This window comes from Bufo bufo, assembly GCF_905171765.1.
Source record: "Bufo bufo chromosome 7 unlocalized genomic scaffold, aBufBuf1.1 SUPER_7_unloc_3, whole genome shotgun sequence".
Taxonomy (NCBI): Eukaryota; Metazoa; Chordata; class Amphibia; order Anura; family Bufonidae; genus Bufo; species Bufo bufo.
In genome coordinates this window covers 46,455-58,089 of record NW_024400005.1, presented here as the reverse complement: position 1 = coordinate 58,089, position 11,635 = coordinate 46,455, and the positions used below count along the sequence as shown (strand labels likewise).

General features: G+C 49.9%; 1 protein-coding gene across 1 annotated transcript in view; it reads right to left on the bottom strand.

Moving 5' to 3' along the window:
* Positions 1-6,957: 6,957 nt before the first annotated feature.
* The window catches only part of MARCO (macrophage receptor with collagenous structure), a 40,944-nt gene continuing 36,266 nt past the window's right edge, over positions 6,958-11,635 (bottom strand). Inside the window, exon 4 of the mRNA XM_040413069.1 lies at positions 6,958-7,271. Within this exon, the coding sequence (XP_040269003.1) occupies positions 7,141-7,271 (131 nt within the window). The 3' untranslated portion in view covers positions 6,958-7,140. The remainder of the gene's footprint in view (positions 7,272-11,635) is intronic.

Here is an 11,635-nt window from a genome sequence, read left to right as displayed (position 1 = left end):
CACGGAGCCTTGTCTCGTTATTGGGGGGATTCACTGTATGCTGTTAGAAGACCGATTGCCAGGATTGTATGCTTTTCCTGTTCGTCTGCTAGCAGCTATTCGTGAGGTTCCAGTTTGGAGTGCTACTTTGTATCCAGTTCGGAAATTTGGTGTTCTGCAGTAGCTGTGCCTGTCTCTCGGAGAGGGGCTTATCGCCTAAACGGATTTTAACCCCTTGTCTGCTGAAACGGTCCGTTACATTGGTGGCAAGCAGCGGGATCGTTCCTACAGCCAGAAGGACAGCTACAAAGAAACATCATTCCCTGGAATTACAATTTGAGGGCAACGCATGTCCCAGTACAGCGACCCTGACAGCACCAGAATGGAAACAGCAGTGGAGTACGATGAAGGTGTCATGGATGACCGAGATGCAGTCCGCAAAGGCATCTGGTACCAGGTACTGGGTATTGTGGAGTATATGCAGGACAAGAGACTCCCCACGGAAGACCAGCGGTTGCAGAAGCGAGTAGCCCTGCGGATGCCCTTCCTGGGAGAGCAGCCCCAGGAAGAATGGGTAAAGGAATTGGAACTCCTAGCATGGCGGGAGCTGTGGCTGGAAGATGCCTACCAGGCGCTCTGGTGGTATGGGGCACAGTACCTACCCAGGACAGCTGAGCATGACAAGCCGGAGGGAGAGGAGTTTGATGGTCCTGGCTTGTTATGGGAGACTTTTTCAGAGCTGGAGTTTGGGAGCCCTACACAAGCCCGGTTCCATGATCTCTTGGAATGGAGGGAGAGCAGGTATGACTGGGACGACACTCATGAGATTGAGCAGGACCTGGTCCACCTGGTGACCCGGGAGATGGAGCTGGAACAGGGCTACCAGCAGCTGTTCCACGCCAGTGAGAAGGCTCAGCAGGACAGTAAGGTGACAGACCCAGTCTCCATTCCCCAGCGGCAGTGTGAAGTGCAGGGAGAGGAGAGCAGCGTCCTCCCTCCTCAGCGGCAGGCGGAGTTACAGGGGGCAGAGGTAGTTGTTCCTGCCCCCCAGCAGCAGCATGATTTTTTGGGAATTGGGAGCCCAGTCTCCATTCCCCAGCGGCAGGCGGAGTTACAGGGGGCAGAGACAGTCGGTCCTGTCCCCCAGCGGCAGAGTGTCCAGCAGGGAATAGAGAGCCCAGTCTCCTTTCCCCAGCAGCAGGACACTGTATTGGGAGCGGAGACGGTCGGTCGCCCTCCCCAGCGGCTGGAAGTATGTATGGGAGAGGAGCTCGTTACCCCCCTCTCCCCAGCGGCAGCTTAACGCACCAGGGGGAGACAGTAAGCCCCACAACAGTACAGATGGGACCGTTGTCTCTGCACTTACAGCACAGGGGGTAGAGACAGTCGGTCTCCCCCTCCAACAACCAGGCTCCAACCAGGCTTCTTCCGTGGTAGCGCTGGCACCAGGGCAGAGTACCGCTGATCCCTGCCCACAAAGCAACCTCCACTCCAAGCCAGGGAGCAACACAGAGACCAGGAGTACCAGCTTCCAACCTAACCTGGGTGGACTCACTGGACAGAGACAGGCTACTAAATTCAACAGGTCCAGTATTGGGTTGTGGGTGGGCTGCCAGACTAACTCAGGTACCGACCGGCGTGAGGTCAGGTATCTGGTTAGTCTTCCCTGGGGGGGGGAGATGTGTGGCGAAACCAACCTCGCCACGGTGTTTTGGAGAGGACTGGCTGCTGGCCTCTTGCCCCCGGATTATGGGCCATATACTAACTTTTGAACCCCTGGTCTGATTCATGCCATTTTTTAATATGTTGTTCCCCTGAATGGATTGATTGCGAATATGTAATTTTTATGTGAATGTGATGTATGGTTTTAGAGTTATGAAAGTTGGGTAGAAAGTATGTTTAACTGTATGTATAATTGAGTCTCCTCTCAGGATAAGGGGAGGGAATATGCTGGGTGTGTTTCTATTGTCCCATTGTGTGTTTAAATGGTGATGTCTGTTCTGTTGTCCTCACATGTGTATTGGTGACTTCTCTTTGTCTTGAGAGATAATTGGATTGCTCTTCAGGTTGTCTGGACAGAGAGGAGGAAACCATGATGCATTGTGGGGATATGTTGTCCTATGTCCCAGTCTTCATTCTGGTCCTCTGGGGGCGTGAACGATTGGTTGCTGTAGTTACATTGTATGTGTTGTTAATTACTGATTGGTTGTATTTCAAACCCCTGTGGGCAGTACTATGTTTGTTTTTTTGTGAATAAAAGAGGCTGTACTTCAAGTACAGTCAGACCACTGTTTGACCCTCAACACGGAGCCTTGTCTCGTTATTGGGGGGATTCACTGTATGCTGTTAGAGGACCGATTGCCAGAGGTGTAAGCTGATTCCTGTTCGTCTGCTAGCAGCTATTCGTGAGGTTCCAGTTTGGAGTGCTACTTTGTATCCAGTTCGGGAATTTGGTGTATCCTGCAGTAGCTGGGCCTGTCTCTCAGAAAGGGGTTTATCGCCTAAACGGATTTTAACCCCTTGTCTGCTGAAACGGTCCGTTACACCGCTCTTACAGTTCAGACCCCCGCAGTGTGACCGCTCTTACAGTACAGACCTCCGCAGTGTGACCGCTCTTACAGTACAGACCTCCGCAGTGTGACCGCTCTTACAGTACAGACCTCCGCAGTGTGACCGCTCTTACAGTACAGACCTCCGCAGTGTGACCGCTCTTACAGTACAGACCTCCGCAGTGTGACCGCTCTTACGGTACAGACCTCCGCAGTGTGACCGCTCTTACGGTACAGACCTCCGCAGTGTGACCGCTCTTACAGTACAGACCTCCGCAGTGTGAGCGCTCTTACAGTACAGACCTCCGCAGTGTGACCGCTCTTACGGTACAGACCTCCGCAGTGTGACCGCTCTTACGGTACAGACCTCCGCAGTGTGACCGCTCTTACAGTACAGACCTCCGCAGTGTGACCGCTCTTACAGTACAGACCTCCGCAGTGTGACCGCTATTACAGTAGAGACCTCCGCAGTGTGACCGCTCTTACAGTAGAGACCTCCGCAGTGTGACCGCTCTTACAGTAGAGACCTCCGCAGTGTGACCGCTCTTACAGTACAGACCTCCGCAGTGTGACCGCTCTTACAGCACAGACCTCCGCAGTGTGACCGCTCTTACAGTACAGACCTCCGCAGTGTGACCGCTCTTACAGTACAGACCTCCGCAGTGTGAGCGCTCTTACAGTACAGACCTCCGCAGTGTGAGCGCTCTTACAGTACAGACCTCTGCAGTGTGACCGCTCTTACAGTACAGACCTCCGCAGTGTGAATGCTCTTACAGTACAGACCTCCGCAGTGTGACCGCTCTTACAGTACAGACCTCCGCAGTGTGAGCGCTCTTACAGTACAGACCTCCGCAGTGTGAGCGCTCTTACAGTACAGACCTCCGCAGTGTGACCGCTCTTACAGTACAGACCTCCGCAGTGTGACCGCTCTTACAGTACAGACCTCCGCAGTGTGAGCGCTCTTACAGTACAGACCTCCGCAGTGTGACCGCTCTTACAGTGCAGACCTCCGCAGTGTGACCGCTCTTACAGTACAGACCTCCGCAGTGTGACCGCTCTTACAGTACAGACCTCCGCAGTGTGAGCGCTCTTACAGTACAGACCTCCGCAGTGTGAGCGCTCTTACAGTACAGACCTCCGCAGTGTGACCGCTCTTACAGTACAGACCTCCGCAGTGTGACCGCTCTTACAGTACAGACCTCCGCAGTGTGACCGCTCTTACAGTACAGACCTCCGCAGTGTGACCGCTCTTACAGTACAGACCTCCGCAGTGTGACCGCTCTTACAGTAGTAACCTCCGCAGTGTGACCGCTCTTACAGTACAGACCTCCGCAGTGTGACCGCTCTTACAGTACAGACCTCCGCAGTGTGAGCGCTCTTACAGTACAGACCTCCGCAGTGTGACCGCTCTTACAGTAGTAACCTCCGCAGTGTGACCGCTCTTACAGTACAGACCTCCGCAGTGTGAGCGCTCTTACAGTACAGACCTCCGCAGTGTGACCGCTCTTACGGTACAGACCTCCGCAGTGTGACCGCTCTTACAGTAGAGACCTCCTCAGTGTGACCGCTCTTACAGTACAGACCTCCGCAGTGTGACCGCTCTTACAGTACAGACCCCCGCAGTGTGACCGCTCTTACAGTACAGACCTCCGCAGTGTGACCGCTTTTACAGTACAGACCTCCGCAGTGTGACCGCTCTTACAGTAGAGACCTCCGCAGTGTGAGCGCTCTTACAGTACAGACCTCCGCAGTGTGACCGCTCTTACAGTACAGACCCCCGCAGTGTGACCGCTCTTACAGTAGAGACCTCCGCAGTGTGACCGCTCTTACAGTACAGACCTCCGCAGTGTGACCGCTCTTACAGTACAGACCTCCGCAGTGTGACCGCTCTTACAGTACAGACCTCCGCAGTGTGACCGCTCTTACAGTACAGACCTCCGCAGTGTGACCGATCTTACAGTACAGACCTCCGCAGTGTGACCGCTCTTACAGTACAGACCTCCGCAGTGTGACCGCTCTTACAGTACAGACCTCCGCAGTGTGACCGCTCTTACAGTACAGACCTCCGCAGTGTGACCGCTCTTACAGTACAGACCTCCGCAGTGTGACCGCTCTTACAGTACAGACCTCCGCAGTGTGACCGCTCTTACGGTACAGACCTCCCCAGTGTGACCGCTCTTACGGTACAGACCTCCGCAGTGTGACCGCTCTTACAGTACAGACCTCCGCAGTGTGACCGCTCTTACAGTACAGACCTCCGCAGTGTGAGCGCTCTTACAGTACAGACCTCCGCAGTGTGACCGCTCTTACAGTACAGACCTCCGCAGTGTGACCGCTCTTACAGTACAGACCTCCGCAGTGTGACCGCTCTTACAGTACAGACCTCCGCAGTGTGACCGCTCTTACAGTACAGACCTCCGCAGTGTGAGCGCTCTTACAGTACAGACCTCCGCAGTGTGACCGCTCTTACAGTGCAGACCTCCGCAGTGTGACCGCTCTTACAGTGCAGACCTCCGCAGTGTGACCGCTCTTACAGTACAGACCTCTGCAGTGTGACCGCTCTTACAGTAGAGACCTCCGCAGTGTGAGCGCTCTTACGGTACAGACCTCCGCAGTGTGAGCGCTCTTACGGTACAGACCTCCGCAGTGTGAGCGCTCTTACAGTACAGACCTCCGCAGTGTGACCGCTCTTACAGTACAGACCCCCGCAGTGTGACCGCTGTTACAGTACAGACCTCCGCAGTGTGAGCGCTCTTACAGTACAGACCCCCGCAGTGTGACCGCTGTTACAGTACAGACCTCCGCAGTGTGACCGGAGTATGTCCAGGACATCATGGATCTAGTCCTACTGCCATCATATATAGTGCGGAGACACAAAGGACCAGCAGCAGGTGTCATGGTGGGGGGCGCCATTATCTACCAGAGTCATAATTCCACGTGCATCCGCTGTGATGTCACCTATGAGCAGGTAAACAGAGAAGAGAATGCAGCGCTGGCAGGAGCGTTACATTATATTCAAACAGCGCCAATCCTAAGGACGGATCATCAAAAACCAGAATAAAGAGGCACCACCTTGTGTGATCAGTGAGCAAGCTCCACTAACCGTTTATACTGTGTCAGTATCTGCTCAGTCGGTTCAGCAGTTCTTATACATGTGACAACTACAAGGAAAGACTCCATTCTTTACACTACAGGCACATACAGAAGTCATAAGCCCCACAAGCTGACCACATGTGCTGCGTATTTATTGCATATCAAATGCAGAAAATGTTATAGATTAACCATGATATATGTGTATAAAGGGACATCTGGCAGCCACCATCAGGGGGCACTCACTGCATGTGTATACTTTTACTGAATAGCAACTGTATATGGGATCCACAGTAACTCTGGTAGCATAACAATTGTAAAATCCTGGGTACAACTCCACCAGTGACCGTCACCCCTAGTGGTGTCTGTATATACATCTGTATGTGAGGAGCTCCCCCTAGTGGTGTCTGTATATACATCTGTATGTGAAGAGCTCCCTCTAGTGGTGACTGTATATACATCTGTATGTGAGGAGCTCCCCCTAGTGGTGGCTGTATATACATCTGTATGTGAGGAGCTCCCTCTAGTGGTGGCTGTATATACATCTGTATGTGTGGAGCTCCCCCTAGTGGTGACTGTATATACATCTGTATGTGAGGAGCTCCCCCTAGTGGTGACTGTATATTCATCTGTATGTGAGGAGCACCCTCTAGTGGTGGCTGTATATACATCTGTATGTGAAGAGCTCCCTCTAGTGGTGACTGTATATACATCTGTATGTGAGGAGCTCCCTCTAGTGGTGGCTGTATATACATCTGTATGTGAGGAGCTCCCCCTAGTGGTGGCTGTATATACATCTGTATGTGAGGAGCTCCCTCTAGTGGTGGCTGTATATACATCTGTATGTGAAGAGCTCCATCTAGTGGTGACTGTATATACATCTGTATGTGAGGAGCTCCCCCTAGTGGTGGCTGTATATACATCTGTATGTGAGGAGCTCCCCCTAGTGGTGACTGTATATACCTCTGTATGTGAGGAGCTCCCCCTAGTGGTGGCTGTATATACCTCTGTATGTGAGGAGCTCCCCCTAGTGGTGTCTGTATATACATCTGTATGTGAGGAGCTCCCCCTAGTGGTGGCTGTATATACATCTGTATGTGAGGAGCTCCCTCTAGTGGTGACTGTATATACATCTGTATGTGAGGAGCTCCCTCTAGTGGTGACTGTATAATCTGTATGTGAGGAGCTCCCCCTAGTGGTGACTGTATATACATCTGTATGTGAGGAGCACCCTCTAGTGGTGACTGTATATACAGCTGTATGTGAGGAGCACCCTCTAGTGGTGGCTGTATATACATCTGTATGTTAGGAGCTCCCTCTAGTGGTGACTGTATATACATCTGTATGTGAGGAGCTCCCTCTAGTGGTGACTGTATAATCTGTATGCATTGAGTTCCCCCTAGTGGTGGTTGCAGGTGAGTGCCGGGCTCCCACGCACCTTGCACCCTATAGTGTGTCCCTGATGGATCAGAAGCAGTGATTTTTACAGCTGTGAAGCGTGTTGGAGGTGGCTGGCGGTCTCTCAGGCGCACTCCACCCCGGCATCTTCGCTGTGGCTACAGTTATGAGTTTCCCACTGTGACTTTTTGCAGTCCAGGATACTCTGTTCAAGTCCCAAACATTGCACATCGTCCAGTAAGATCTTCCCAGTTCCTGCAGGAAGAAATGATGGGAGTCAGGCAAGGTTAATTGGGTTACAGAAGACGCCCTGTAGAGGTGAGTGATCACATGATCATCAGGAACTCTGCCCCCTCGCTGTCTGGATGCAGGACAGAGCACATAGAAGAAAACCAGCAGCACCTCTTTTCTGCCAATTCATCCCTTCACTGGCTTGGACTTCTGGGCATCTCTTCATTAAATTACACCAGTCAAAGTTCTAGACCATGGAGGGGGCGGGGACATCATACAACTAACCTGTCACCATGTAATCTGCAGGCAGCGTGTTATAGAGCAGGAGGAGCTGAGCAGATTATATATAAAGAGGACCTGTCACCATGTAATCTGCAGGCAGCGTGTTATAGAGCAGGAGGAGCTGAGCAGATTATATATAAAGAGGACCTGTCACCATGTAATCTGCAGGCAGTGTGTTATAGAGCAGGAGGAGCTGAGCAGATTATATATAAAGAGGACCTGTCACCATGTAATCTGCAGGCAGCGTGTTATAGAGCAGGAGGAGCTGAGCAGATTATATATAAAGAGGACCTGTCACCATGTAATCTGCAGGCAGCGTGTTATAGAGCAGGAGGAGCTGAGCAGATTATATATAAAGAGGACCTGTCACCATGTAATCTGCAGGCAGCGTGTTATAGAGCAGGAGGAGCTGAGCAGATTATATATAAAGAGGACCTGTCACCATGTAATCTGCAGGCAGCGTGTTATAGAGCAGGAGGAGCTGAGCAGATTATATATAAAGAGAACCTGTCACCATGTAATCTGCAGGCAGCGTGTTATAGAGCAGGAGGAGCTGAGCAGATTATATATAAAGAGAACCTGTCACCATGTAATCTGCAGGCAGTGTGTTATAGAGCAGGAGGAGATGAGCAGATTATATATAAAGAGAACCCGTCACCATGTAATCTGCAGGCAGTGTGTTATAGAGCAGGAGGAGCTGAGCAGATCATATATACAGAGAACCTGTCACCGTGTAATCTGCTGGCAGCGTGTTATAGAGCAGGAGGAGCTGAGCAGATTATATATACAGAGAACCTGTCACCATGTAATCTGCAGGCAGTGTGTTATAGGGCAGGAGGAGCTGAGCAGATTATATATAAAGAGGACCTGTCACCATGTAATCTGCAGGCAGCGTGTTATAGAGCAGGAGGAGCTGAGCAGATTATATATAAAGAGGACCTGTCACCATGTAATCTGCAGGCAGCGTGTTATAGAGCAGGAGGAGCTGAGCAGATTATATATAAAGAGAACCTGTCACCATGTAATCTGCAGGCAGCGTGTTATAGAGCAGGAGGAGCTGAGCAGATTATATATAAAGAGAACCTGTCACCATGTAATCTGCAGGCAGTGTGTTATAGAGCAGGAGGAGATGAGCAGATTATATATAAAGAGAACCCATCACCATGTAATCTGCAGGCAGTGTGTTATAGAGCAGGAGGAGCTGAGCAGATCATATATACAGAGAACCTGTCACCGTGTAATCTGCTGGCAGCGTGTTATAGAGCAGGAGGAGCTGAGCAGATTATATATACAGAGAACCTGTCACCATGTAATCTGCAGGCAGTGTGTTATAGGGCAGGAGGAGCTGAGCAGATTATATATAAAGAGGACCTGTCACCATGTAATCTGCAGGCAGCGTGTTATAGAGCAGGAGGAGCTGAGCAGATTATATATAAAGAGGACCTGTCACCATGTAATCTGCAGGCAGCGTGTTATAGAGCAGGAGGAGCTGAGCAGATTATATATAAAGAGAACCTGTCACCATGTAATCTGCAGGCAGCGTGTTATAGAGCAGGAGGAGCTGAGCAGATTATATATAAAGAGAACCTGTCACCATGTAATCTGCAGGCAGTGTGTTATAGAGCAGGAGGAGATGAGCAGATTATATATAAAGAGAACCCGTCACCATGTAATCTGCAGGCAGTGTGTTATAGAGCAGGAGGAGCTGAGCAGATCATATATACAGAGAACCTGTCACCGTGTAATCTGCTGGCAGCGTGTTATAGAGCAGGAGGAGCTGAGCAGATTATATATACAGAGAACCTGTCACCATGTAATCTGCAGGCAGTGTGTTATAGGGCAGGAGGAGCTGAGCAGATTATATATAAAGAGGACCTGTCACCATGTAATCTGCAGGCAGCGTGTTATAGAGCAGGAGGAGCTGAGCAGATTATATATAAAGAGGACCTGTCACCATGTAATCTGCAGGCAGCGTGTTATAGAGCAGGAGGAGCTGAGCAGATTATATATAAAGAGGACCTGTCACCATGTAATCTGCAGGCAGCGTGTTATAGAGCAGGAGGAGCTGAGCAGATTATATATAAAGAGAACCTGTCACCATGTAATCTGCAGGCAGCGTGTTATAGAGCAGGAGGAGCTGAGCAGATTATATATAAAGAGAACCTGTCACCATGTAATCTGCAGGCAGTGTGTTATAGAGCAGGAGGAGATGAGCAGATTATATATAAAGAGAACCCGTCACCATGTAATCTGCAGGCAGTGTGTTATAGAGCAGGAGGAGCTGAGCAGATCATATATACAGAGAACCTGTCACCGTGTAATCTGCTGGCAGCGTGTTATAGAGCAGGAGGAGCTGAGCAGATTATATATAAAGAGAACCTGTCACCATGTAATCTGCAGGCAGCGTGTTATAGAGCAGGAGGAGCTGAGCAGATTATATATAAAGAGAACCTGTCACCATGTAATCTGCAGGCAGTGTGTTATAGAGCAGGAGGAGATGAGCAGATTATATATAAAGAGAACCCGTCACCATGTAATCTGCAGGCAGTGTGTTATAGAGCAGGAGGAGCTGAGCAGATCATATATACAGAGAACCTGTCACCGTGTAATCTGCTGGCAGCGTGTTATAGAGCAGGAGGAGCTGAGCAGATTATATATACAGAGAACCTGTCACCATGTAATCTGCAGGCAGCGTGTTATAGAGCAGGAGGAGCTGAGCAGATTATATATAAAGAGAACCTGTCACCATGTAATCTGCAGGCAGCGTGTTATAGAGCAGGAGGAGCTGAGCAGATTATATATAAAGAGAACCTGTCACCATGTAATCTGCAGGCAGCGTGTTATAGAGCAGGAGGAGCTGAGCAGATTATATATAAAGAGAACCTGTCACCATGTAATCTGCAGGCAGCGTGTTATAGAGCAGGAGGAGCTGAGCAGATTATATATAAAGAGGACCTGTCACCATGTAATCTGCAGGCAGCGTGTTATAGAGCAGGAGGAGCTGAGCAGATTATATATAAAGAGAACCTGTCACCATGTAATCTGCAGGCAGCGTGTTATAGAGCAGGAGGAGCTGAGCAGATTATATATAAAGAGAACCTGTCACCATGTAATCTGCAGGCAGTGTGTTATAGAGCAGGAGGAGATGAGCAGATTATATATAAAGAGAACCCGTCACCATGTAATCTGCAGGCAGTGTGTTATAGAGCAGGAGGAGCTGAGCAGATCATATATACAGAGAACCTGTCACCGTGTAATCTGCAGGCAGCGTGTTATAGAGCAGGAGGAGCTGAGCAGATTATATATAAAGAGAACCTGTCACCATGTAATCTGCAGGCAGTGTGTTATAGGGCAGGAGGAGCTGAGCAGATTATATATAAAGAGATCCTGTCACCATGTAATCTGCAGGCAGCGTGTTATAGAGCAGGAGGAGCTGAGCAGATTATATATAAAGAGAACCTGTCACCATGTAATCTGCAGGCAGCGTGTTATAGAGCAGGAGGAGCTGAGCAGATTATATATAAAGAGAACCTGTCACCATGTAATCTGCAGGCATCGATTTATAGAGCAGGAGGAGCTGAGCAGATTATATATAAAGAGAACCTGTCACCATGTAATCTGCAGGCAGCGTGTTATAGAGCAGGAGGAGCTGAGCAGATTATATATAAAGAGAACCTGTCACCATGTAATCTGCAGGCAGCGTGTTATAGAGCAGGAGGAGCTGAGCAGATTATATATAAAGAGAACCTGTCACCATGTAATCTGCAGGCAGTGTGTTATAGAGCAGGAGGAGATGAGCAGATTATATATAAAGAGAACCCGTCACCATGTAATCTGCAGGCAGTGTGTTATAGAGCAGGAGGAGCTGAGCAGATCATATATACAGAGAACCTGTCACCGTGTAATCTGCTGGCAGCGTGTTATAGAGCAGGAGGAGCTGAGCAGATTATATATACAGAGAACCTGTCACCATGTAATCTGCAGGCAGTGTGTTACAGGGCAGGAGGAGCTGAGCAGATTATATATAAAGAGGACCTGTCACCATGTAATCTGCAGGCAGCGTGTTATAGAGCAGGAGGAGCTGAGCAGATTATATATAAAGAGGA